The sequence below is a fragment of the Trichoderma breve genome, chromosome 1 (genome assembly GCF_028502605.1).
Source record: "Trichoderma breve strain T069 chromosome 1, whole genome shotgun sequence".
Lineage (NCBI taxonomy): Eukaryota > Fungi > Ascomycota > Sordariomycetes > Hypocreales > Hypocreaceae > Trichoderma > Trichoderma breve.
The window spans coordinates 2,814,370-2,841,071 of record NC_079232.1 but is presented as its reverse complement, the minus strand read 5'-3'; the positions used below and the strand labels follow the sequence as shown (position 1 = coordinate 2,841,071).

At 47.7% G+C, this 26,702-nt stretch overlaps 7 protein-coding genes across 7 annotated transcripts; 2 read left to right on the top strand and 5 right to left on the bottom strand.

Annotated features, from left to right (window-relative positions):
• Nucleotides 1–1,704: 1,704 nt before the first annotated feature.
• On the bottom strand, nt 1,705–2,782 carry T069G_00883 (PGAP1-like protein domain-containing protein; the record flags this gene model as incomplete). The annotated part of the gene is made up of 2 exons (XM_056168093.1): nt 1,705–2,552; nt 2,611–2,782. The coding sequence occupies 2 exons, from the start codon at nt 2,780–2,782 to the stop codon at nt 1,705–1,707; spliced, it is 1,020 nt and encodes a 339-aa protein (XP_056033409.1).
• Nucleotides 2,783–3,191: 409 nt separating this feature from the next.
• T069G_00882 (uncharacterized protein) lies at nt 3,192–4,859 on the bottom strand (the record flags this gene model as incomplete). Its single annotated transcript, XM_056168092.1, has 1 exon — nt 3,192–4,859. The coding sequence occupies one exon, from the start codon at nt 4,857–4,859 to the stop codon at nt 3,192–3,194; it is 1,668 nt and encodes a 555-aa protein (XP_056033408.1).
• A 2,449-nt stretch (nt 4,860–7,308) lies between these two features.
• Nucleotides 7,309–8,572, top strand: T069G_00881 (RTA1 like protein domain-containing protein; the record flags this gene model as incomplete). The annotated part of the gene is made up of 3 exons (XM_056168091.1): nt 7,309–7,761; nt 7,822–7,996; nt 8,055–8,572. 3 exons carry the CDS (start codon nt 7,309–7,311, stop codon nt 8,570–8,572), a joined length of 1,146 nt encoding a protein of 381 aa, XP_056033407.1.
• A 5,148-nt stretch (nt 8,573–13,720) lies between these two features.
• On the bottom strand, nt 13,721–19,390 carry T069G_00880 (ankyrin repeats (3 copies) domain-containing protein; the record flags this gene model as incomplete). The annotated part of the gene is made up of 13 exons (XM_056168090.1): nt 13,721–13,809; nt 13,900–14,368; nt 14,450–14,535; nt 14,713–15,306; nt 15,406–15,528; nt 15,601–16,272; nt 16,450–17,405; nt 17,475–17,854; nt 17,927–17,960; nt 18,177–18,339; nt 18,403–18,520; nt 18,614–18,967; nt 19,067–19,390. 13 exons carry the CDS (start codon nt 19,388–19,390, stop codon nt 13,721–13,723), a joined length of 4,362 nt encoding a protein of 1,453 aa, XP_056033406.1.
• Nucleotides 19,391–19,959: 569 nt separating this feature from the next.
• T069G_00879 (xylose isomerase-like TIM barrel domain-containing protein) lies at nt 19,960–21,218 on the bottom strand (the record flags this gene model as incomplete). Its single annotated transcript, XM_056168089.1, has 7 exons — nt 19,960–20,071; nt 20,125–20,300; nt 20,352–20,454; nt 20,520–20,678; nt 20,755–20,892; nt 20,950–21,046; nt 21,119–21,218. 7 exons carry the CDS (start codon nt 21,216–21,218, stop codon nt 19,960–19,962), a joined length of 885 nt encoding a protein of 294 aa, XP_056033405.1.
• A 1,031-nt stretch (nt 21,219–22,249) lies between these two features.
• Nucleotides 22,250–23,391, top strand: T069G_00878 (GPR1/FUN34/yaaH family domain-containing protein; the record flags this gene model as incomplete). The annotated part of the gene is made up of 6 exons (XM_056168088.1): nt 22,250–22,434; nt 22,500–22,589; nt 22,653–22,753; nt 22,829–22,939; nt 22,999–23,174; nt 23,239–23,391. The coding sequence occupies 6 exons, from the start codon at nt 22,250–22,252 to the stop codon at nt 23,389–23,391; spliced, it is 816 nt and encodes a 271-aa protein (XP_056033404.1).
• Nucleotides 23,392–23,867: 476 nt separating this feature from the next.
• On the bottom strand, nt 23,868–25,710 carry T069G_00877 (FAD binding domain-containing protein; the record flags this gene model as incomplete). Its single annotated transcript, XM_056168087.1, has 4 exons — nt 23,868–24,014; nt 24,071–24,252; nt 24,314–25,364; nt 25,420–25,710. 4 exons carry the CDS (start codon nt 25,708–25,710, stop codon nt 23,868–23,870), a joined length of 1,671 nt encoding a protein of 556 aa, XP_056033403.1.
• Nucleotides 25,711–26,702: the final 992 nt, after the last annotated feature.

Sequence of the window (26,702 nt, the reverse complement as noted above, 5' to 3'; positions counted from 1 at the left end):
TACGGCACCAGTACTCGGTACCCCAATTGCCAATCCCAATCCTAGTCCCTGGCCCTCGGTTTCTTTTTTTGCTTTCGCCTCGCCTCGCCATCTTTTTTTTTTCCCTCCCCCCAAATCCCCAAATCGCCCAGCGCGTGGCCCGTGACGTGCGACCCCACTTTTTGCCCCTACCGGCTGTCTCTTCCCAGAGCTGCCGTGAAACAAAACCTCAGCGCAATCCACTTACGCGACCTTTTCCAGACTTTTTGCCTTCATCCTCTCTCTTCCTCACGCCTTCAACCCAAGAGGTAAACTCGCTCCCAATTCGCTTTCCCTTCCTCAATCCGATATCACAATTACACCATCACACTCAATTCGCGAAATGCGCTCGAACGTTTCCTGTTTTTTCTTTGATGTCGGTTGGATCTCACGTCGTCGCTGCGCACGGAGCCGCTGTCTCAGCTGTCGCAAATTTTAAGCTTCATCCGGGGCTACCGCAGCCTGTGAAACCAGCCAACCGGTTGAAGATTAAAATCGTCGCATCTGGGCTCGCCCTCGCTGTGCGATTGTTACTGGGATTCAATGGCATCAATTGAAAGAACTGCGTATTTTTTGAGGCATTTGATGTGGTTTCCACAATATCCTCATTCCCCCCTGTGCCTTTACCGCTTTCTCTCACACCCCCTGGCGCCTTTTGCCCCGGATAACAAACTCGTTCATCAATTGAGACATATATATAATGGCACCGAGACACCCTGAGACTAACTCGACTTCTTCTCTCTAGACATACCCAAACTCTCCGCTCAAGACACAATGGCCGCCATCAACAAGCAACTCATTGCCACTCGCGCCGTGAGCGAGCTGGTCAAGCGCAAGAACTGGGCCGCCAGAGAGCCCGGTGTCATTGTCGTCTTCTGCATCGTCTTCATCGGTAAGTTAATCTCTACAACACTTGTTCAACATAACAAAGCAAGGACATCCTTTCTAACATGGCCTGCAGTCGCTGTTGGTCTCCTTGGTCTGTTCATCCACAAGCAGTGCGCCAAGAGACGGGCATCCAAGTCTCAGATCTAGGCGACGACCTGAGGCTTGGGGAAGAGGGGGTTGGGACTAAGGGGGATGAATGATGAACGGGAGAGGGGACGCAGTAATGGACCGTGATTGTTAAAACGGCGAAATGGTGTTGCGCGACATTTCAAGCGTGGTTATAAACAGCGACACGTCGCGTCACGCAGCCGCCCAAAGGATAATGTTTTCACTCTGGCCACGAGCCAACACCAACCAGTCGTCATCTTGTCGTCAAGCTTGTCAACAACTTCATGCGCGATGTATTTCTTGGAGCTCGCATGGCCATGTACATATACGCATGCATACTTGCTCGCGTCGCGCATACACTCAACTCACTCTCGCTCACCGCCGCTCGATGGTTTGTGTGAGTAGAGAGAGAGAGAGAGAGAGGGCTATTGGTGTCGGAGATTTATGGAAAGGCGCGCTCGTGCTCGTGGCCACAGGATGCTATGTTCTCTATATTCTAATACTCCTGATACCTCATACAACAATCTAGTTTTAAACCATATTATAAACAATTTATATAAAGCTTTTCCTACTGTTCAAACATACTCCGATCCCCGTCTCACTCGCGCGCCTTCTATCTTCTAGTGAATCGCTCCCCGTCTTACACTGATACTAATCTTACACATATACATATCAATACACACAATCTCCTCACAATCCTTCCTTGGCCAACATGTCGGCCACATCAAGGTAAAACGCCACAGCATTAAACGTCCTCCTCATACCCATCCACTCCCTCACCGTCCACCTCGCGCGATTCGACCAATTGATCAAATCCAAATGGCTAACCCCCATCAGCGTCCCCTTGTACATCCCCCAGCGACTGCTCTTGACACTCACCAGCCCGTCATTCTCCCCCTCCCTCTTATCCACAACCCCATGAGGCAGCCGAAAGGCCCCCAGCAGCGACGGCTCGTCAATCGCCGCGCCGTACGAAAAGTAGCGCACCGCCTCGTCGTCGCGCACCCGCGGGTTGAACTCCTCCCGCATGTACCGCGTCGTGAGCTGCCCGAACGCAGAGGTGCCCAGGCCAGCGCGCCGGATCACGCCGTACAGCCGCGGCAGGTGGAGCGGCCCGGCGCCGCGCTCGACCAGGTAATCCGCAAAGCTGCTCCCGCGATGCGGCGTGGCAATCGTCACGAGCGAGGCGATCCTGATGCCCGACGGGCGCAGCAGGGAGATCATGTATCGGGCGTCTAGCCCTCCCATGCTGTGGGCGATGATGTTGACGGCGGGCGGCGTCGCATGGCCGTCTACGTCCTGGGCGGAGGGGAGGGAGGCGGCGGTTGTTTGCGCGAGGATGTCAGTGGCGAGCTTGGCGGCGCGCTCCTCGATTGAGCCGGAGGGCGGGACGGTGGCGGTGATGACGGTGCAGTTGTTTGCCGTGAGGGCCTGCTTGATGCCGTTCCAGTACTCGATCGTGGGTAGAAGTGGCGAGACTCTGAGCTCGGAGAAGCCGAATAGGCCGTGAGCCAGGACAATGGGATACTTTGGCGTAGCTGAAGTTTTTCCTTTGTTAGACAAAAGGGTTCTCTACTAGAAAAAGATGAGATATACCGTAGGTCTCGCGGATAGTAGCGTAGTCATCGTGTATAAGTCGCCCAAGGTCTCGAATGCGAGGATCGTGACGGAGCGGTTTTGCGGTGCTAAAGACCCGCGAGGTTGATGGCTGTAGGCTCAGCAGGGAGCGCGGGAGGCGAGTGCCACGCCAATGGGGCCATTGCTTCATGGCTCTGCGAGGGTTTGGCTACAGCATCAGGTGTAAGGTGAGGTTTCGGAAGCTAGGTGAGGTGTTGTTGAAGTAGCAGCTTGATGCTTTGTGAGCTTAGCAGGAAGTGCAGTTTAGTGTGGGATGCTTGTTGACGTCACTGCAGTGATGGAGCTTTGATTTCAGCGTCACAAAATGCTTTGACGACTTAATTACTTGCATATTCAGCTCTATTCAGTGTAAAATTACATGCTTGCTCATTATTCAATATTATCTATATGCATAGAGAACCGTATTTTGTGCGACTTAAAATCCCCCCATCTATTTTGCCCATTTCCTTTGGTATCACCTTTTTTCCCTCCTGCTAGCCTGGCCATCCATATCTCCCCAACGCAACAACAGAACAGACGATAAATATTGGTCAAAAAAGCTAGCTCTTTTCTGGCATCTGACTGGGCGCATTCTCATTCGTTACGCCGCTATAAGCTGGTCGGGGCCGCAAACCGTCAAACGGCCCTGATAAGTTCTCTGCCATGGCTTCGTCGTAGCTTGGTGGTGGGACGTCCTCGTAGGCCGGAATGTCGCCAGGTGGTAACTGTGGAGGGTATAGAGGATCTTGAGGAGGCCTTGGAGGCATAGCTGGCTGACTTGGTTGATTCGCTTGACTTGGCCGTCGCTGAGGCCTAGCAGCAGCGTTCGAATTGTTGGTATCGGTGGCAGAAGGTCGGGAAGGTAGACGGGGAGGTCGAGACATGGTGATTTCACCTGGTCGTGTATTTCGAGCGGCTTTCAGAAGCTCAGGAGGTGGTGTAATGCCAGAAAAGACATCAACGTTTGCGAAATGAAGAGGCAGATATATGGTCTGAGGCTGCGCAAAGGGATCCCTCGTCATGGAGCCCGCCTTTGGATCGCCCCAGCTCACGCCTAGCTTGAGTTCTATTTCATATTTTCGAGTAAGGTTGCAAGTGTTGAAGGAGGGGGCAACGGTGTTTGGAAGCGGCCTGTTTCTCCAGAGTTCGTCTGGAAGCGTTACCTCTTTGCCGACTTCATCTCCTGGAGCACATATTGGGATGTGGAGGTCTGTAAAGGAGGCGACAACCCAGCGGTTGACTTTTTGGTTGAACAGTCCATGCGCACGGATTTCGGTCACACCAATCAGGTCCATCTGGAACGATATCAGGTAGATTTGTTCACTGCTTTCTACGAGCTTCTTTGCGATGAGCCGGAGTGGAACAGGCTTATTGCACGTGAGAACTGATGGATGCGGCACCCGAGCTGAAATCTCTACTGATGGTGGCGTGGGAGAATCACCTTCAGCACCGTTCAAAGCCTCATTGGCCTTTTTGCTGCTGAATAATGAACTTCGTTTCTTTTGCCCCTTTGCCCTAGGCGTAAAAGAAAAAGGCCGTCGAGCAAAAGCTTCCTGGCCAGTGAGGGGAGGTCGCGGCGGTTCAATGGGCAGAAATTTGAACCCAATGTGGTAGCGCCAGTTCTCCTTGAGAAGCCCTGGCCGCTGAATCGTGACCTTGATGTAGTACCGGATTTCTGCCTGCATAGGAAAGCCTGTCAGGGATGGAGGAAGAGTCGCGGTAACGTGCCGTAGAAACAGCTGCTTCGAACCGTCCATGACCCGGACGCCGCCCAACCCAAAGAGGCCGCCGCCTGATCCATAGCCTCCAACGCCGCCCAGGCCACCGATCCTGGCCATGGCTTCGGGATTGCTGCATGCATTGTTGATGGGTAGCTTGAACGTGAAGGGAAACTGGTGCTGGCCGGCATCGAGGGGATATGATCCATACGGACTGGATGAGCTTTCGTAGTACTCGTCTGGGAACACCTTTACCAATTTGTACAAGATCTTGTGGTTTTCACCCACGATGCTGCCCGGAGGCCCCGGTGGCGGACCATTCCGATTGACGCCCGGTTCGTAGCCGTAGTTTCTGGGGACCTGTAGAGCTGTGCCGGACTCTCCTTCAAGTTTGACGACAATGCTGCCGATCTGCTCGCTCTTTGGCAAAGTCAAAAAGACTTTGCCTGAGATGACGTCGAGGTTGGTGTAGAATTCGGGCTGGTTATTCAGCACGATTTTGATGGACATGGTTAGCGACTGGCTGCTCCCGCAGTGGTGAATGTTCTGCGGGAGAAAGGGAGGGAGAAATAAAAGAAGAAGAAAAACGCAAGAAGGAAAAGAACGGAGAAGAAAACAAAGAAAAAATAGCTTTGTTCGTTAGGTCTCCGCAGTTGGGTATGGGGATACAAAGGGTTTTTGACCCCTTGGCAGCACGCTCGGCAATTGTTCAGACCAGGGCCAAGTCCGGCACGCTGGCATTGCTTGCGAGGCTGCGGATCAGGGATGAGACGAGGTTGAATGAGACACAAAATAGAAACACGGAGCGGCGTCGAGAGCTGAAGGCGAGCACACGCGTCAAGTCATTTGGCGATGGGGGCGCAGCCTCGAACCTCGTGGGAGTGGAATTGGGGGAGGTTCGGCGATTGGATTGATGTCATTGCCAGTTCTGCCGCCTAAGCTGCAACTGGGCTTATCCACCGCCTGAGTGTGGCTTGCCGCGAGGCGCTGACGAAGTGCTTGAGGCGCAAAGCCCGCCGGATCCGACACTAATCGAGTGTCAGAAGTTGCGTTGCTTGAGCATTGATTGGGTCTTTTCGGTAACATGGTTTGGAATATATTGTGGATGATATAATCCTCACTATAGTAACTTCTTCTAGTATCTCTTAGACAGAGTATATTGCTAGTGAGTAGGCATTGATAATGTTAACGTTAATGGAAATGCTGGGCGTTGGATGCTGGATCAGGTACCCGCACAACGTTGAGGCCGGTGGTCTTGAGCTGAGGGTGGCCGCCACTCTGCTCTAGCACTTCAAACACACTAAGCAACGAATTGCTTGCCCTGGAGGCCATAGCTTCACGCAGCTTACTTTGCCCTCGATAAGGCCAGGGTATCAGAAAATCATCTTGATCTTCGCCATGCATCCAGCCCGTCCTTGACCCGGAATGGAATGTCCGGCAGCCCATTGGCTTGCCTCTATCTCCACCTGCGCACACTTGCATCGCCAGCATACCGTGAATGACAGGGGAAGCAGCTAGCCATCGTTGCAGTTGCATTGAGGCTGGACTCGCTGCAACACCACACACTGCCTCTCGTCGCCTGACACTTGCCCTTAACCCTCGTCTCTTCTCGTTTCAGGCCCTACAGGAAGGCGTTCGAACCCGAGTAATGAATACTCCATGGCAACAGATTCGCAACCCAGTAGTAGGAGCTTCTAATCTTTGTGGCAAATAATCACTGCCAACATCACACAGTCCCTGGAGCTCTGCATCGCTCGCTTTGCTAGTGCCACTAGAGACGGAAAAGCCAGGGGTCGAGCGGTTGCGGTTGTTGGTTCCAACACTCGAGCTGCATATTTCACCTCGGCCATGGCGCCATTTTCAGAGCCCAGATTCTCCAACAGCCTGCCTTGGCGCAAAGTCACGGGCCGTTGAAGCCCCTCGTTTGTGTTGCTGCGGATCCGGTGTTGGTCGTCGCCTGTTTCTCGTTGCAACGTCCTGACAAGTGCTGTTATACCAGGCCCCGGATTGTTGAATCGACAGGCTGTGCCTTGGAAACGGTGATGGGGGCTCTTCTTACTGTCGCAACCGATGTTGGATTTGGACAGCCTTCTCGTTCTTGATCCTGGTAGCCCCGCCTCCAGAAGGATTCATGGATATGCAGCCCAGTCGTTCGAGTACAGAATATGAAAGACAGCCTGGAGATTCGTTCGACGTACTTATCGAATATTTGCCCCCTCGAAATCACATGACGGAACATCTATCAACGCAAAAATGCACAACAGATAGGCAGATACATCACCAGTCGCAATCAGGAAGTTGTATATGCATGCGGCCCGTATAGCTTGACATTGTCACCGTCACACTCCTACCCTCGTTTCGAGATGGTGTGCACGCCTCGCGGCTTTTGACCGGTGGTTAGCTGCTGGGTGGCAGATTTGGCCCCCATAACTGGCCCGACGCCGGTTTCCTTGTCTTTAGGGGCCGCGGCCGAACCAGACTGCCGGTTCTGGTGCTCTCGTCTTCTCTGCTACATGGGTTCTATGATACAACCCAACGAACTCATGGACAAGTCGGCTAGTGTACTACATGGGTCTTGACCAACCGCGGGTTACCTTTGTGGAATCGCACGGCTCGGCAGTTTACCTGAACAGGCTCTGACACTGGCCCCCCATCTTGTTGTCGTGATGCTCTTCCGCCCTCCAAGTAGACTAGATGGTGGAGAGGAAGCCTTATGTCCCCTGCTGGGGTGACACTCTAGGCAAGCTACGGCTTGTGAACATTCTATCAAGCAGGATCTCATGGGGCTACTCTATTGGGCTGTAATTGCCGATCCACAGCCCGCCTTTGAGGCATCTACTGCGACATGGCTTCATTATTAAATACAGAGAGGCTCCCCAACCCATTCCCCCCTCAGGAGATTTACCTCCCATGGCCATAGAGTATTCGATGTGATCAAGCCAGACTATTCTTCTTCATCATGGCAAGTACCTGTGGTTCAACATGTCCTACCGGGAGCGGTTTCTTTGCAAATGATCTCAATCTTATAGGCAGTGCAGTCTTCCTCGCTGTCTTTGCTTTCTTGACTCCCACCACCTTTTACCTGGGATACCGCTTCCGGACCCCGGGCTTCTCTGCCTTAATGGCAACTGGGCTATCTTTTGAGGTGTTTGGATTTCTAGGAAGAATCCTCTTGCATGAATCGCGGGACCACCAAGGTTACTTTGCCCTTACGCTCTTGGGGAGCATCCTAGGACCAGTCTTTATGTCTGGTGCCATGACAAGTATATTGCCACATCTACTCGTCATCTATGGACAGGGCCATGCCAGATGCCAATCCATCCTTACCACGTCCTTCCTGTTTGGTCTCTTCATCGTGAGCCTTGTACTCGACATAGTTGGGACTGTCTTTGTTGCCTATGGATATGGAGGCGTGAGCGTATGTATTGGATCCCTTTATTATGCCAAAGCTATTAGCTGACGAGATGAAAAGCGTGATAGGAGTGCCGATATAATCGCCGGAGGGCTGGGTGCCCAAGCCCTCTTGTTGTTTGCCATAATCGCCGTATATGTCTGCTTCACTACGGGCTTGTTCCTGAGTGATGAAGCCCCGGACCCGACACATGCCGACATCTATTATTCTACACAATTTTCCAGGTTTCTTCGTTGTAAGTGCTGCTCAACTTGTTCTTTTCGCTATCTTGAATATCTATTGACACGATATAGGTATGGAAGTAGTATCCCTCCTGCTCTTTGCACAGACGATATATCGGATATTCGAGATGGTTGGTGGTCTGAGTGGTACTCTGTTCCAGAGCGAGCCCGCTTTCATGATTATGAACGGGTTGGTCCCCTTCCTGGCCTGTCTCCTCTTGACGACTGCACACCCTGGCGCCGCTTTTGGGTCATCATGGGGCGCAACGTCTCCTCGATACCGAAAGCGCCGGGGCCTAGCTCTTCCACCACTACAAACATCATTTAGCCATGCCGTCCATCACCGCTACGATCCCAATATTCGATCGCAGTTTTCCCCTTCTACCCAAAGACCACTTCGAGAGGCTAAACCACCACCTACGTACGGTTCTTACGGCTTACCATCATCTCCAAGACCAGTCAACAGGCCACCAAGCCCGATGATTTTGTCGCCAATATCGGTCCGAGCTGTGAGCGCCCAGATGCTAACTGAGCGATCGGAGAGATGGGCAGCACCGACAGACCTGGTAGATAGTGATGTACTATGGTGACCGGGGCCGGAAGAGTATCCAAGTAGTAGACAGCATATACGAGACTGCAGATTGCCCAAGCAAGTAAGCAGCAATAAACATGATACCTTGACAAGAACTTTTTCCCGTGTATGGAGATGCAATGGCTTCGTTTAGCCCTGTTCCTCAAGTACGATCTATGGATCGGAAGAGACTAAGAACCCTGTAGAATCGCAAACGAACCTATGGGATCAATGCGGTAGCCAGGAACCATCAGCCGTTGACAGGCCTTATCACGCATCAGGACTTGTACACGAAGGCGCGCCTAGTTCGCTTACCGCAGGTCAAGCTCACTTCTTCCGGAGATCGCGGATGTGAAGCCACTCGGCAACAAAAGGTCGCTTCTCGCGGAAAGGGCTGGGTGCTATGCGCGGTTTTTGTTCGAGCGGGCGCATGCTGCGTGTGCTGCGGTTGTGATGTGATATGCGGCTCGAGGGCTTCATCACACGGCGGCTATGGTGGTGATTCGTCGAATTAACCGCCGCTTAGCACCATCCCTGTCGAACTACGGCATGCGAGGGGACTTTGGAGCCGCGTCTTTATGGAGACGGAGAGATGAGATCCATGACGGGTTTGTAATTTGTATGAGCGGCTAATGTGCCTTTGAGAAATTGACGCAGTGGCAAGAGACGGGTTGTTTGACTGGGGTAGACAGACGCAAGGCGTGAAGAAGTACATCTTAACGTCGACATCGGGCGATAGTTTGGCGTGCCGGGCCGTTTGCCGGATATGGCCTGTCATCATCTTCAATACAACATCACTAGATAGCTACTATTGAAACCCGAGCGGGGTTGGAGGGATGCAATATGTGGAAGATTGGTGATCAACACGAGCCTACTTGGGGCGTCTATGGTGACTGAGATGCATGCACATGATGTGAAGACGCATCTCGCACATCGTTGCACAGCCCAGAACTACAGGTACTTAAGTATCCAGCATAAGACTCAAGCTAAGAGAACATGGGGCAAGAACTTAATGACTTGGATGACCTGAATACGACCGCAGTTTGACTTATATCGTTACAAGTAGCTAGATATCGTACCTGGATAAAGCTAAACTACCTAGTAGTTGGATGTAGCTGTGTTTGCTCAGTTCCCCTTGCGCTAGCCTGGTTAACGGCGGAAGGATTCTGAGGATTTGACGCGCAAAGCAAGGGGATGCCGTCAGATCAGGCTTGTTACTATGAGTGACGGGGGGTTGGGGGTACCAACACCCATCTTTGTTAGATGAGCCTTCCGTGGAGGGGGTCGCAGACGTGATTCGGTTTTCCATTTATCCGGACTGCTGAGATTTCTATGATAGTGTATTGAGTAAATGAGAAACGGGTGTTGCCACCGAGTGATGGTTGGTGATTCCCATGCACGCTCAAAGTCCCTAATAGGTAAGAGTAAGTGGCGATATTACCCTTATCTTGTGAGTTCAGTAGTTCAGAGCAAGAGTGTGCCTTAGAAGAGACTCGATGTTGTATGATATGATCTCTCTTGACCTTGGAATTTAAGCTGATGGACTCATAGCTGATTCTACCATGGGAGGGTGATCTAGAGTTAGCGAATCATGGGATATATTAATTATCGTGTGAGATCCATTCGGGCTGGACAGGAGGCTCGTACTTGGTGGCACTCGTGGCCATTGTTCTTACTAGATTGGCTTTAGTTGTGCGGTATGTGTGCATCAAATTCCGCAAAAGCACGAACCGAATTGGAAGTAGGCAATTGATGACAATATTCAGCACAGAAGAGGACTTTCGAGCTCAACCACGTAGTGATTGCTTGGCAAAGTGTACAATTTGAGACTCCTATTAAACCACGAAGATGCTATAGAATTAAAATACAGGTCGCGACGTCAAGTCCAACTCCTTTAATAAATGAAGGATGTATGGAGGATTGGTTAAGACAGCCCCAGAGAATGTAGTGATGATCATTTAGTTCTGCAACTACGGAAAACTTGATTTGACTCCAAAATAACATGCATTCCATCCCAGATCAGGATACCTGGACAAATTCCCAAATGGTGCCAACATGCTGCCTTATGATGATATTATCTTGACTGAAGATTGCAATTTGTTTCAACGTAGTAGAATCGGCCCCTACCAACAGCTGATACCCTCCATTTGGATGTCTCCTCGGCAAAATATATTCCTTGACCCCAAATTGAGATGTTGTGCACAGCGTGCCCGTATATCCGGAGCTCAAATACATGTTGCTGCGCCTATTGAAGAATCCGAAAAAGCCATTGGATTCGACACAGAACCAACAGTAGGGCTCAGGGTCCAGACCCTTGGAGAATTCATGCATATAAAGTCTGCCATCCGATATACCGATCACTAGTCCAGACTCCTTCTCCCGGATCATATATGTTTTATCAGGCCAAGGAACTGTATCTAAGGAGCCATCCTGGAGAGAGAGATTTTCGATGGTAAGTGAATCATCTTTCGAGGTGAATATAATAGATGAGGCGGTTGAAGTAGTGTTGCTTGAATCGAAGCTCATGGTGACTGGTGCGCAGGAGAGTGAGACGTTTCGTGGGGATTTCACGAGAGTGAGGGTGATAGTGCGTGGAAGTTGATGTGTTGCCTTTAAATTCTCTTCTGTATTTGGATGTCGGATACAGAAATGTAAGTGCAATTGGCACACCGTTAGACTCAACCTGCTTTAACACATCCAAATCGCTTAAACTGCATATCTGTATGTCTACGGCTAAGGACTGGAATGCCAAGTCCGGTGAGCGTTGCTCCGCTATCGACGCATGCGGCTGTTCGCGTATATGCATGGTTTTTATTCTTTCTATAGACCGAGGGGAAATGTAGTTTCTAGAAGAAAATTGCTCTTAATATTTTACTACAGTTTTTTCTAAAATCTCTCTCAATCGCTTGTATACGAATAAGCTTCATATTATTGACAAACTGCTTTTACTTTATTTTGAAGCTCGGGAGAAGAGATTGAAGTGACATTTGTTTAAACAAGCCGTTCAAATCTATAGTATTCATCTTCTACGAACCCATTAGATAAAGAAATATTCCAAGACCACAGATATCGTTATACATCTCCGATTTCATCTCGATTCTGATACTTGAATGAAATCCCAAATGGCCCCAGCATGATGCCTGACAACGAGTGTTGTTTCATCACAGAGAATCCCCACTTGCTTCAGCGTATCGCTGCCATGCGGAACCATTAGCAGATATCCTCCCATTGGATGCCTTCTTGGCGAAAATAATTCCCTGGAGCCGAAGTCGGATGCCATCTGTATGCGGTCATTTTGAAAGCTTAGGTATTGGTTGTTTTGTTTGTTGAAGAATCCGAAATAGCCACGGGATTCGACGCAGAGCCAATGGCTGTAGCTGCTGGTGCCGCTGGTCATTGAGATGCCATTATATGAGTAAATTGATCGCTTAGAGCGCCTCTCTTGAATTCTATACGTATTGCCGGGCCAAGGAACTGCGTCTGAGGGGTTATCCTGGAGATTGAGGTCTCCGATGGCGATAGAGTCGCCTCTCGGGGTGTATACCATAGAAGAAGTCGTTGAAGTTGTGTCACTTGGACAGTAGCTCATGATGAATGATGTAAAGAGGCCGATCAAGCTGGATATCTTAAGTAATGAAATGAAAGTGAGAAAAGACTGTTGACGGTGGAAGCAATGGTACCGGACGTGTGCCCTTAAATTGCATTCTCGGTGTTTTGAATGCAGAATACCGGCATACAATTGATGCTGAGACACACTATCAATGTGGCTTTCACATGGATGCTGGCGGGTTGAAGCGGGTTGTAGGCCTCCCAAGACACCGTAAGAGGAAATGCTAGAGTGAATACTAAAGGCGTTGCCGGGAATTGACCACCGCTTAAATTCACCCCAAGTGCGTCGACTGCTTCTCTGTACGCCTTCGGCCAAGGACTGGAATGGTGACTCTGGTGGGCTCTCTTCTGTTACCGACGCATGCAGCCGAGTCGCGCACTATTCACACGGTCAGTACAACCACTGTGGGTCGTGAGGAGATGTCCGTATTTCCTGTGAGAAATTGATGTCATATTTTATTGTATTTGACCTTATATTATTTTTCATCAATCGGCTATGTAAAAACCAATTTGCTATCACACTGTTTACAGACGACTCTGCCTTTGGTGGCTATAGGTCTAGTGTCTCAATCACCACGACTCCGGCTTGTCATGTCCACAGCACATCATACAGTTTGTCTCACAGTTTATCTGACCGTTATCATCACTGAATTGAATCTCTTACGAAACATAAAAAAACAGCCTCCTTCAACGGCTGCCACAAGCTATTGACGACTAATGAGACGTGACTTTTTTACTCTCACAGAGGGTAAGCGCATAGAAATCGGCGGCATATTAATTTAGGATCTCTTAAATCTGTAAATATCCTTCAATGGACAGCTTGAGTCACTTACCGATTGAGTCCTCTGTAAGCGCCCAAACACGGCCAATAGGATACTCCCAGGTTTCGCAAAGAAATCTTGTGGTAAGAAACTGTTCCGACCTCAATTATTTGGAAATGAACATCATAGTTCCTAAAAAGTATACATATTAAGACATTTTTGAAGGAGGGCATAGCAAGCGCCTTCATGTCAAACTATGACCCAGATTTCACGCATATTGTTAAGCCTAACAATATCATCGGTTAACACCTGACTTTGGCTGCAAATGATTAGAAGGAAAGCATAACAGCGATACTAACTAGGTAAATTTTGCTTTTCGTGGTGAGCAGCGTCGGAGCCCATGTCTTGTTAAGCATTTACGTATCTTATTTTCTGGTGCTTGGTTAGTTCCATCAAACATGACTCTATATAAATGAAAGAGAATGTCTTTCTTTGTTAAACAGATTCAGAGATGAGTATAGACTTTACTATGCAATTAGTTGCAGGATGTGAGCCAAACCCCTTTTCAATCGCCTTCTTATCCTTATCACCCTCTTCTTTGTGTTCCAGACTCTTGACGTATAGATCATCTATATAAGAGAGTACAACCGTCACAAACGTTTAGCCGACAAGCCTCTCATTATTCACTGAATGAAACCAGCACTCAATGTCTGCAAGGAAGCTACCTATATAAGGATCATGCTTACATAGAACGAGTTCCACGCAATAACCCCGAGCCACATTGCTGTTGGAATACTCTAATTGCCGTGTCTCCCCAGTAGTAATCCTACTATCTCTTCCTGCCCATCAGATTTTGCATTACGCAATGGTGTTCTGCCCTTTTTGTCTTTGACATGCGCATTAGCACCTCTCGTAAGCAATAGTTGGACGACTCTCCCATTCCCAGCAGATACTGCATAATGTAGTGGTGTTTTACCAGCCATATTTTTGGCCTCTACATCAGCACCTCTGTCTAGTAGTAGTTTTACTACTATCTCACTCCCGTCTCCGGCTGCCTGATGTAGTGGTGTATCGCCTTTGTTGTCTTTTGATTTAATATTCGCCCCCTTATCTAAGAGTAGTTTTGCAGCTACTTTTCGTCCACGACTGGCAGCCATATGCAGTGGTGTTTCGCCTCGCGAATCTTTGACCTCAGTAGAGGCGTTGTGAGCGAGTAGAACCCTTATTATTGACGTATAATCCCATTGTACTGAGTACTGTAACAGCGTGGAGCCTTTATCGTCTGTTGATTCGGTGCTCACACCCCTTTCCAAGAATAAATTGATCAGATCGCTTCTTCTTGGTTTTAGGAACTTGAATAGAGTTTCTTCCCCAATATTCAGGTCAGCACGGCTCTGAAGCAGCAACTTTATCACTGCATCGTTTTTACTCCCTACTAATCCCCTCTGTATAGCGTAGTCTAGAGGTGTCTGTTGCTTATCATCCTTTGAATTGGGATCAGCTCCCTTCCTAAGCAGCAATCTTACCACTGCTTCGTGGCCCTCGTTTGCAGCTTTATGTAATGGTGTTTCGTCTCCGTCGTAGCCTCCACACACGACGTCTGGACTTACGCCTTTGTCTAACAATAGTAAAACTATTGCTTCGCACCCGCTCGATGCGGCTAGATGTATTGGCTGTTGTGGTTTCCTATAGAGAGAATGAAGGGTATGTGTTGGGTTGGCGCCCTTGTCAAGGAGCAGTTTCGCTATGTGCGCTCGGCCGTATTTTGCAGCTATACACAACGGCGAACCGTCCATATGACCAGCGGATCGATTTGGGTCAGAGCCTCTATCCAGCAATAGCTTTACTACTGCCTCATGCCCATTTTCTATAGATATAGATAATGGGGTGCTGTTCAGGGAACCAGAGTCTGGGCTAGCCCCCTTATCTAGCAATAGCTCTACCATTGCTGCATGCCCTTTCTCTGCGGCCAGATATATGGGTGGCTCCCTTTCTGTAGTGGTAGTTGCACGATTTGGATTGGCACCTGCATCTAGAAGTAGTTTGCCTACTCCCTCGTGCCCTTTCTCTATGGCATAATGCAGAGGTGTCCGACCATCTGTATCTCTGGCATCAAAGTTGGCGCCATTCTTCAGAAACTGATGAACCATTGCCTCATAGCCGATATGTGCTGCGTAATGTAGCGGTCTTCGAGTAAACCAGCCGTTCTTAAGCTTAGACTCCAGCTCTGCGCCCTTATCCAGCAGTAATTTTACAACTGCGTCATGCGGCCGCCTTGAGGCCAAAAAGAGAGCGTCTTTATGCCTCCGGCCACCCCCTTTACCACGCTCAAGCTTGGCGCCACTCTCCAACAGCAGCCTCACGATTTCTGCGTGTCCTTTCTCTGCAGCCGCAGCCAGAGGCCTCAATTCCTTTACCCGCCCGGCATCTGGATCGGCACCGTGTTCCAATAGCAGCTTCACCATCGCTTTATAGCCGTTACCTGCGGCCTGGGCTAATGGCGTAGTTCCGTCTGCATCATGAGCATTCGGATCGGCGCCACACTCCAGAAGGAATTTCACTGTCTCCTCATGCCCTCTCCTTGCAGCTGATAGTAGCGGTATCCCTTGAGATCCATCATCGCATTTGAAATTTGGGCTGATGCCACTCTCCACCAATAACTCTACCACAGACTTACGCCCGTACTTTGCAGCCGAGTCTAAGGCCTCTCTCAAGTCGTCTTTATCCCCCAGAGTAGCACCACTATCCAACAGGAGCCTCATCACGGCTCCATGGCCCCCTTCCGCGGCTCCATCTAACGCCGTCTCTTGTCCGAGGTGCCCTTCAAGTATATATCCCGGATCGGCACCCTTATTTAGCAGCAGCCTAACGGTTTCAATATGCCCTCCCTCTGCTGCTGAATATAGCGCCGTTGAATTTGCTCCAGGTTTGCGGTTTGGATTGACACCGCTTTCAAGAAGCAGTTCCACTATCTGATAGTAGCCTTGTTCTGCCGCTATAATTAGCAAACCACCCAGAGAACTTGCTTCGGCCTCCAGGTCTGCACTATTTCCTAGCAGGAGCTTTGCAGCGGCTTCATGGTTGTGCTCCATAGCCGCTACTAGTGGTGTCCGGCCCCATTTGTCCTCGATATCCAGATTGGCGCCTTTCTGTAGCAGTAGTTGTACAACTGCATCATGGCCATTCTCTGCAGCTTCGAGCAGAGGCGTCTTTCCCCTCGAATCTTTCGACTCTAGATTGGCTCCCTTCAGTAGCAGTAGTCTTACAACTGCATCGTGGCCATTGGCTGCGGCACGTTGTAGAGGTGTCTTACCCTCCTTATCTTGTGACTCTAGGTCAAAACCCTCGTCTAATAACAGTGTTATCATTGCCTTATGGCCGCTCTGCGCGGCAATATGCAGAAGGTAACGATTGTTCGATTGGTGGCCACGCCGTCGAAACAGTAACTTCGCCATATCAATATTCCCAGTCTTTGAAGCATGCTCCAAGTAATCATCAAGGTCGCGATCGCTAGGGTTGGCAGCACCTTCCAGAAGCAACCTCACCACCGCTGTATGGTCATTTTGCACAGCTAGTTTCAATGGGCTGTATTCATTATCCCAATCGTCCGGATTAGGATTAGCATCATTCTCCAACAGCAGCTTCACTACTGCCTCATGGCCTTCCAGTGAGGCCCAATGTATTGGAGTCCAATCTTCGACTTCGGAGTCAGGATCATGTTTCTTGAGTAGTGCCTTCATTGGATCTACAAGCCCAAAATATGCTGCCATATGAAGTTTACCGATGTTTGGGGGCTTCTCGTCGTCATAACTATAGCGTTTCTTATAGATTCGCATCACCTGCTCCCAGGTGAGTGCTGCAGCTTCACTCTCTAGAAAGCCCACAGCAAGGAGATTGACATCTGGATCTGACGAAATGCGCACATGGTGCCCCCAGTTGCAGGCAGCATAGTCATATAGACCATCTGACTGCGATTCTCCTTCGAAAACTTCATAAGTCGAGTTTGCACCCGCTTTAAAGATATCGAACGACAGGTATGTGATACATGTTTTTGCAATATCAGCTTGAGCAGTAGGAAACCATGTGTCACAGGTCCGCTCAAAGTATTCTTGCACTGTATAGTGGACTAGACGGATGATATCACTGTGTTCATCAACCGCCACTAACCCGCCGCATACAGAGACCATAAGTCCAATCTCAGGCAGGTTGCGTGGATTTAGGGAAGAAGAATCATTCACAACTGCGAGTGCGTGCTGCAACTCCGAGGTAGATAGAGGCCGTCTAGAGCAGGTGATCCAGAAAAGAACCCGGTTGGCAAGGTCGCAGAAACCCCTTTTTTGGCTCTTGATTCTCTCCATGGCTCCTTTGTATGCTTGCTCATAGGCATCCCATCCCTTAGGAAGTTTTTTTAGTGCATCTTCAACTTGCCAGACGCTTATTTTGTCTCGCAGGGAATCTAGATGAAGTCTGGCGAGAAGAAACCTACAAGATTTATGTCAATAAAACATTTTCCTCTAACAATATGCGTAATTGGTTAACGACTGGACTTACACTTCTTTAGATGCTTCGATAATAGACGACTTTATCCTTTCTTCAAGACCGGTGGACTGGAAGATGAATGCAGGCAACTGTGACATATTACTGTCTAGGTATTGCCGTATGTCTTTATCAGTAGCACGAATTTCGAGTGTGCTACACTCTCTGCTTTCGAAATCCTTTTCTATATGTGGGACGAGCCGAGATGTGAAAAATAGGTTTGCACCCAACCTGGTTTGAAGACCAAATATCTCAAACATGAGAGTAGAGCGGTGTAAATTGGAATCTGTGCATTCATCCAGAGCATCGATGATGATGTATGTTCTCGAATAGCTAGCAATAATCTGGTCCAGAGTTTTCACAATTTCGTCAAGTGAAGGTGGGGTGGGTGGAATCTGCGAAGTTGGCTGGTTTTCCTCCCTCTTTGGTTTGTGCTTCTTATATAGCTCTTGTACACTGTCGTGTACCTTAGAACCCATTTGGGAAAGTTGCCTCAAAATGCTTGAGAGGATATGTATGGGTTCCTGCTCTGACTGCCGGCGGAAGTTCAGATAGAGGTATGCAATCCCAATGCCGTGCTTTTCTTGGAATTTAGCATGAAGATAGCTAACTGCAATAGAGGTGGCTATGGTCTTTCCAGCCCCTGGAATTCCGGGGCAGAACAAGGTTTGCTTTTTTTTGTTAATCCAATTTTGGAATTCTTCCGAGTTTACCAACCATTCTCCAGTTCCTGGCTGACGACTCTTAATGAGGTCGTTTTGTTGAGAAGCATAATCAATTGGAGTGATCCAGTCTAGGATAGCTTGAAATTCTTGATCTAGTTGCTTCCGTACGATCTTGGTGATATTCTGTGACATGTCGATAATCCGTTCTTTTACATCTATCATAGTTATGTGCAATTAGCAATTGTTATGAGATAGCTTTGGACTTTCTGAAAACTAACCGGATAGAATCTCTCCAATTCTCTTCTCAGCCTCAATTCTGTTAGGAGGGATTCGATGCAGAAGGTCTTTTGCATATGCAGCAGCCGCCATTGCTGCATATCCTTGCCAGGCTTTATTCTTATGGGAATCCGAATAGTCGCATATACCGCGAATTACTAAACAGGGAAAGTGATTCATTAGCCCTGCCGCTTCCATCTCGAAGCAAAGAACATCTTTTTCTGCTGCAAGTGTATCCCGAATTGATGCGTCCTTCATTAGTTGATTGGCTGATGCAATTAGTCCATAGTGGATAGATGGAATATCATCATCCTCTGTTCTCTCAGGTCGGAGAATCAGCTTTGACGGACAATCACCACAAAGCACCGTACAGCCTGTTTCATCTCCTAATGGATGAATAATATCGGTCCGGTATAGAAAGTCAGCGCTTGGTGGCGGTCGGCTGTATTTGCGCTTTAGCCTTTTCCATTTCTCTAGGATCTTGCTAATATTAAGATCAAGCTGATGTCCATTAAGCTCATAATGAGACCTAAGTCCGCTTACAGCAGTCCTTAGTACCACTGGTGGCTGGTTTAAGAATCCTGTGTGTTGGAAACTTTGTTCTTGGACTGTTTTCCCGAAGTCGTACTGGAACACACCACTCTTCCCATTCCCGGAAGAACTGACGACGATATCGCCTAAGCGGATATCATGCTTCTTGCTTGGCGCACCTCCACCGATTCCCACCATTAAACCAATCCGGATATTAGGAAAGCTGTGAAGCATGTCTCTGGCAACGCTTGCTGCCGATGATATCCCGTACTCTCCATCGGGCAACACTGCTATTACCACATTGTGCTTCCCTATTTTACCCAGTGTATAGTCGTTATTATCGTTGGCTGATACCTTTTCTGGTCCTTGATGATTTTCGTCAAGGAAAGACTGTGCAGCAACATACTCAGTTGTTATCGCGCAGATCCATCCGACGGTATAGTCATTGGGATCAGACATGCTGAAGAATGAGTCAAGTTGACAAAGAGGCTGAGAGCTAATCAGGGGACTTGGACTGATCCGTGGCCCCAGAGTCAGAAATACCTGCAGACAATAATTGATGCCAAATTCGGTGATAGTGAAAGAGACAGAATTGCGTAGACGTGGAAAGTAGATGTATCATGCACAACAATCAGCTATTCTGCTTATGAACGGATTCTGTGGTCGACGAATAGAAACTCAGCCCAGTAGGTTTCTTCAAACTGATAGTTATGAAAAGTGAAATCTACAAATACTAGCCACGTCACACTACATGCAGGACTAGCGTACATTTATTTCCCTCAGATGATACTTCAGTCGCTTGCAGCCAATGCAAGTTAAGTACGTGTAGAAATGGTTGCGAGAGAAGCAGCCGCATCATGTAGCTATGCCCAACCCCCACCACTTTGGGGTTCAGCGTCCAATAAGAGCGTGTTGGCTCTCAAAGAGTAAAGCTGAACTCTTGCATAATTAATATTCTTTTCTAGCGACAGATTCCCTACCTCAAGATTACCTTTGAATCGCTCCTCTAGAGAAAACAGTTCATTGTCTTACATAAGAGTAGCCGTAAATTCCTTGAATACGCCTTGCAGGCGCTGTGCTTCCTCATCCGCTACATCTCCATAGGCCTTTATACTTCCGAAAGGATGGTAAGGAAAGGGACTAAGTTAAAGTCAGCTCTTCACGTTTTGAACTACATTCCAGGTATTTCTCACCCGTATTCGGGAACAAATGTGATCACTGCATCGGGGCCATTTTTCTCAAACTGGCATTTCAGAATATTTTTCCACAGTCGTTCGTAACAGAGCTTCTCCTGCTCGAAGTTTGGATGCGTAGGTGCTGGGCATTGAGTAGCCTGAGTTGTTCCAACCCTCGTATGTAAATGGGATACCTAGAATATTGTTAACATCATATGAATGGGAAAAGGTCAAATCTTACGGACATGAGGGACAATGGCTTCCATAGTCGTACGGTCGCCTTCACCATCGTCCAGCAATCTTTCACCAACAACCATCCAGTGGGAAAAGTCAGCAGTCAACCTCAGCCTATAATGTATTAGATACCCAGGTTCCGTTTTCTTATCCCCCTTTTCATGGCGGAATACTCATACTCAGGGACAGCCTCGAGAATCAGTCGCGTCACCCAGGGGCTAAACAGCGATCGACTTCGATGAGTCTCATGACAGACGAAGCCCGAAACATCAAGTTCTCTATCAATTTTGATAGTCCCCTCGTAGAACTTGATTGACTCTTCAATATTCCAGTCGTCTCTAGAAATGCCGTGTATAAGTATTGGTACCATAATTGTTATCACACATACACAACAAGTATAAAGAAATCACGTACTGTCCCGATTGAAATGTAATAACAAGCGGTCTGAGAGGCTTGACTTGTTGAATTATCTTGCGATATCTCGCCAAGTGTTTTTCCGCGTTTAAGCCAGGCTGGCGGGGGGCAAGTGATGGGGCCGGACTCGTTTGTGTCCTAGTAACAGCGAAGCTTAGTGGAGTTTCTTTCTCAATTGGGGATCAGACTACTTACAATACGCTGATTTCGAGTTGAAGCTGGTCACAAATCTGTCTTAGGCGCTCATAATCGCTCTCTTGCTCTAGCATATTTACTTTTACCTCAATGCCATCTTTCATTTTCCCCTAGTATTAGCCGACTGTCGTAGATTCGAGACTTCTTCGGCGAAATATGTCAGACGTACCGTATCCCTTGTCTTTGAGCTCAGGGAACCAGCCGGTCCAGTTACTAAGATGATGGCCTGGGTCAACTCCCCACACAGATCGAAGACAAAGAATTCTCATCTTTACGAGAGACGTCTGCTTGAGACTTGTTTACAATAGACGAGGCTTTAGCGAGATGCGTTGGAATTATTCTCAATCAATTTGTTGAAATGAAGATATATAAGCCTCAACAGCCCTCTGGCTTTCGGCCTTTTTGCAATTTCAATATAATTCACTGCTATTTTATCTAAAGTCTTGCGAAATGGAGTTATTCTCCTTAGTAGAACCCCTGTCAGTGACAGAGAGGACTAGACTAGGAGTGAAGTGTGGCGGACATTGGCTATGTGGGGGATAGTTCGTCTTTAGGATGCGGGGGCTTGCTTGACAGCTGGATGCATTGTCACCCCCGCAGGACATTATTTGATCAGCTCCATATTTTCAGGGTATTGGACAATACTTACTCCTGGAGCTAATGAGACTACATGTCAGACTAGGCGTCTGTGGCTAGGTTGCTATTTGCCGTGACCGGAAGGCACATCTGATCGAACACAAGGAATATTGGGAATTGCCGATTGAAGCTACTGAACTGTACAAAGGAAGGCCAGTGAATTGGTCCTGAATACATAGAAAATAGCGTGTGTACTCGACTGGGGGCCGAAGGCCAGGGGGACTGATCCGTATCCCGATCCTTTCTAATCCAGGGCATGAGTACTTGATCAAATGGGTCAACGTTCTTTCCTTCTTACAAGACCTTGAGTGCTGATGTAAGTCCATAATAGTATGGATACAAAGGCAATAGCTAGAATCCCCAGACTATTTACATTGGATGTATGCTGTCAATACGGAGTAAGCGCTATAGCGTCCTAGCTCAAAAGCTGGGGAAGTGGAAGTCCCCGCGAATTCCCCCGCAAACCCCACAAACTCAATCTTAGACTCAATCTAGCTAAACAGAAAGTACCATAATTAAGGAGGAAAGTAAAGGAGATAGCTCGAGATATAATTATAAAAGCTCTTCTGCAGACAAAGGTAATGTAGTAGAATCACAATACTCTTCGGTCTATCTTCGAGTGCCTCTTCCTCCTCCCTCTCCAAAAGTTTATATATCTCAGAGGATGACTGTATATGAGAGCATAAAGGTGCCTACCGACGGAAACATGAGTGGTAATTCTGACCAGATTGAGTGCGTTCGCACAAATACAAGCGTTGCCATTCCAATCGAGGTGTTTGAAAGACGATATCTGGCTCCTCAGCTCCCTAAAGCAGATTGGTATAAACGACTGGGTAACCCGACGCCTTTGTGAGTGCCCGTATAGCGACGCATATTAACTATGGCAATTGAAGGATGTACTAACAGTGTAATAGGGGACTTGTTGGGTTTTTGATGGGCGCGACGCCTTTGGCATGCACACTTATGGGCTGGGGTGGATCTGGAGGAGGTGGCGTAGCAACAATGTAAGTTGGGACTCCTCGACATACTCACGAATTGTTGAAAAGGAAGATTAATGATGTCAAAAGAGGATTTACATACTTTTTCGGAGGCCTACTCCAGCTAATCGCATCGGTACTTGAGTTCATTTTGGGGAATACCTTCCCTTTCGTCGTCTTTGGATCATTTGGTAAGTTGAATTCTGCGTCTAGATGCTAGTATTCTACAATTTTACTGCATTACTTACAAAGATCCTGCTTAATAGGAGCATTTTGGGTGGGCTTTGGTGCCACTCAAACGCCCAGCTTTAATGCACAGGGCTTTTTCCAGAGTGGCCAAGATAACACGGATATCAGCGAGTTTTATGCTAGCTATGGTGAGCCGAAATTTCCTCTCTGACTGTGAATAATGATCATACTCATAAGTCATCTTTAGCATTCGGCTTGATATTCACGGCTGTCCTTGTCGCGATATACACGATATGTGCCACTCGCCTTAATGTGGTTTTTGTCTGTCTTTTTTTTACCCTTACGTTAGCCTTGATTTGTCTTGCGGTATCTTACTGGTCCATTGCGCACGGAAACGATGTGGTTGGAGGCAGACTATCCAAAGTATGTCTATTGTTATGCACAAATTCCAATTCAACTACAAGGCATGCAACTAATGTGTACACAGACTGGGGGAGCTCTGACGTTTGTCGTCTGTTTCCTAGCATGGTATTACTTAATTGGCCTTATGCTCGATGCCGTCAACTTTCCACTGAGAGTCCCAGTTGGAGATCTCACTGGACGATTGGCTAGGGAAAAGATATCTGGTGAGGCTGTATAGCCTTGAAACGAGACGAAGAAGATTATGAGTCTCTATTTTCTGTGGACGTCTCTTAGTCACTGAAATTACGGGCATATGTCAATGTATCCAAAATCCGTATACATATTTCATAAATGCAAGATGTTACAAGCAGACTCATTGTACCCCATGAACAATCAAGTGAGACTGCTTGTCTTCGTCGAACAATTCAAGATCGTGAAGCACCAATACGGGCAAATTGATATCTATCAATTTTTTAGTAAATTTAGGTAGGTACTCTTGACGAATTGTCTAAATGGTTCATATACAAATGTATGTAAAAAGCTTTCAGGACACATCAAGATCGACTTATTCAAGTACCTATGTAGTTACTGAACGCGTACTAGGACTAGACTACTTTTACTATATTCAACATCTTTTAATTAATACCCTGGTTCATATTTAAATACCATGGGAAAGTGTCTAATTATTACAACCTTTTATGCAGCGGAATATGTTTAATTTTTGAAGTCGAAAATCTTTCCGGGGTTCAATAACCAATGCGGATCAAGCGCAAGCTTGAGATTCCGCATTACATCCACCGTATCATAACCCAGTTCTCGAAGCAGGAAATCTTTCTTTCCCATCCCGATTCCATGTTCGCCCTAGATTAACGCATCATGTTAGTAGCCCCTCAGAATTATACAGCGTGGAAACTCACTGTGCATGATCCATCCATTTCCAGAGCACGTTCTACCATGTTATGAACGCACTGTTCGACCCTTTTTTGTTCGTCCGGATCATTCCTGTTATGTAGAATGAACCCATGGAAGTTTCCATCGCCAATATGACCGATAACCCCAGCGAAAACCCCCAAGTCATCAATCTCTTTCTTTGACGTTTCTATGCCTATTGGTATCGTTTACTTTGGCGCCAGAAGAAAATACAACAAACTTTGACTCACCAATTATTTCCCTTAGGCTTGATATGGGTACTGCAACATCTGTGGTCCATACACTTGAGCCTTCATCGCCTAGGGCAATCATGCTCCACAGGGCTTCCTTGCGAGCTGACCAGAGCGTATGAGCCTCATCTTCATCTTTTGCAAACTCAAATGTGTCTGCAAACGGCTGAATTGTCTCTTTCGTCTGGTTGATGCTGTCCGCAACCTGTCCCTTTGTGCCTGAGAATTTGAAGAAGAGCGTCGGCAATTCTTTCCAAACCCTCGAAGTCCCCCCCGCACGATTTACGACGCTCATTTGCACGTCATCCATAAGTTCCATGCACTGCACTGGAATGCCTCGTCGAATCATCTTCGATGCCGCGGTGGCGGCCTTTCCTATGTCACTGAACGTGACAACTCCAACTCGTGTATTTTCGGGTATAGGGGACAGTTTCAATGTAATCTCCGTCACCAAACCCAATGTGCCCTCGGATCCAACGAACAATCCTGTCAGATTATAACCTGCAGACGTCTTTCGTGGGCGGCGCCGTGTCTTGATCACGCGGCCATCTGCAAGGACGACCGTCAAGTTGATGACCCAATCTTTCATAGTGCCGTAGTGCATCGCATTTGTCCCACTGCAATTTGTTCCCACCATGCCTCCGATTTTGGCTGAAGGGCCAGGATCAACTGGGAAGAAAAGATTGGTATGCTCAAGTTTCTGGTTGAGTTCCTGCCATTGAATAGACGGCTGAACAACAACATCCATGTCCTCTTCGTGTAAGTTAATGATCTGATCCATAGCCATGAAGTCAATTGTCACTCCGCCATAGGGAGCCGCAAAATTTGCCTCAAGACTTGACCCGCCTGAATATGGATTCATAGGAAGTCTATATTTGTGGCAAACCTTGGCAATCTCAGAGACGTCTTCAGTAGATCTTGGATATGCGATCGCCACTGGAAGACGTTCGGCGTTGACAGAGGACCACTCTGAATAGCCATGCTGCTGCAAATCACTTTCATCCGTGCTAACCTGATCATCACCAAGCTTTTCTTGAAGCTCTCTCAGTGCCTAATAAAATTTAGTAGCCGCAAGATGAAGAAATGAAGGCAAAACGAAATTGTACCTTTTTGAAATCTGCATTAGATCCGTATATGGGCTTGTCCGGGGTATTAGATTTAGTAAAGACGCTATATGCACCCACACCAGCTCCGACGATCGCAATGCCCGCTGCTACTTTGACAAACTTTGAAGAGCCATGAGGTGAGCTTGATGAAAATTCCACCTTCTCGCTCCTACCGGGCGGTGAACTATTTGTCTGATGAAGCGCCCTTGATATTGTGCGATTGTAGAATAAATTCCGATGTAAGAACCTGGCTGAGGCTCTACTCCGAAACAACAAACTAGAAGAGCTCATTTTCGTTCTCGCTAAGATTTGCTGCTCCTTTCAAGAAAAGGCTGCTGTTGTATTGGCCAGGTGGCTTTGTATAAAAATAGATGGATAATATTCAAATTGTTCAATGTGGACAGCCTAATAGGCGATAGACGTGGGCTTTATCTGGATACCAGAGAAATGTTCAATAAGATGGTTGACAAGAATTAAACGTTCTAAGAGTAATACGGCTTACTCCATACGCGGAAAACTTCAGATACATGTAACTGTGTACTACACGGAATGCAGGGCGAAAGGCCTATAAAAAAGAACATATTGATGGCTTCACATACGTCACTATCGCGATCCTAATGTCTCATAACCGAGGTTAAGCATCTTCGACTAAACGCGATAAGAACAAGGTTCTCGCTAGGCGCGTTCTCATATTACCTATGATAGTAGCTGGAATTGAGAAGAAATCATCAAATTACAAGTGGCGACGGAGCGGAGGTCCGCCGCCGCTTTTCTCAAGCCCCCTCACGGCTTCTCCGCCCCCGCTTCCAATAGCTCGTAGCACTAAGAGGTCGTTGAGACAGTCTCCCCGGTCCGGTAGTCAGTTATGCATTATTTACGGTAGTACAAAGTTCAAAGTCCTAGTTGTTTAGCTTGTTAATCTGACTTATTCAGATTGAGCAAATGCGATTTATGTAATATCAATATCGAAGAGATTGGACACTTTCATGGGTGTTGTCTCAGGCTCAAGCCCTCCTAGCATAGGTTGTAGTCTGTTTGCTGGCATCTTATTGTCGTTGATGAGCGTTAGGTATTTCTTCCTAAGATTGGCCATGCTTTAGGACTACGAAAGAGCCATTCACCAAATCACAATCGACGTCACCGAAGCACAAAGATAAATTGCAGGCACTCTATGTAGTCGAAAATATACAATAGATACGACCATCAATTAACTAAACTGTATGATGGAGAGAAAAGTTTGCTTATAGCAGACTTCGATGTAGTTTTATTCGGTGGCTAATAGT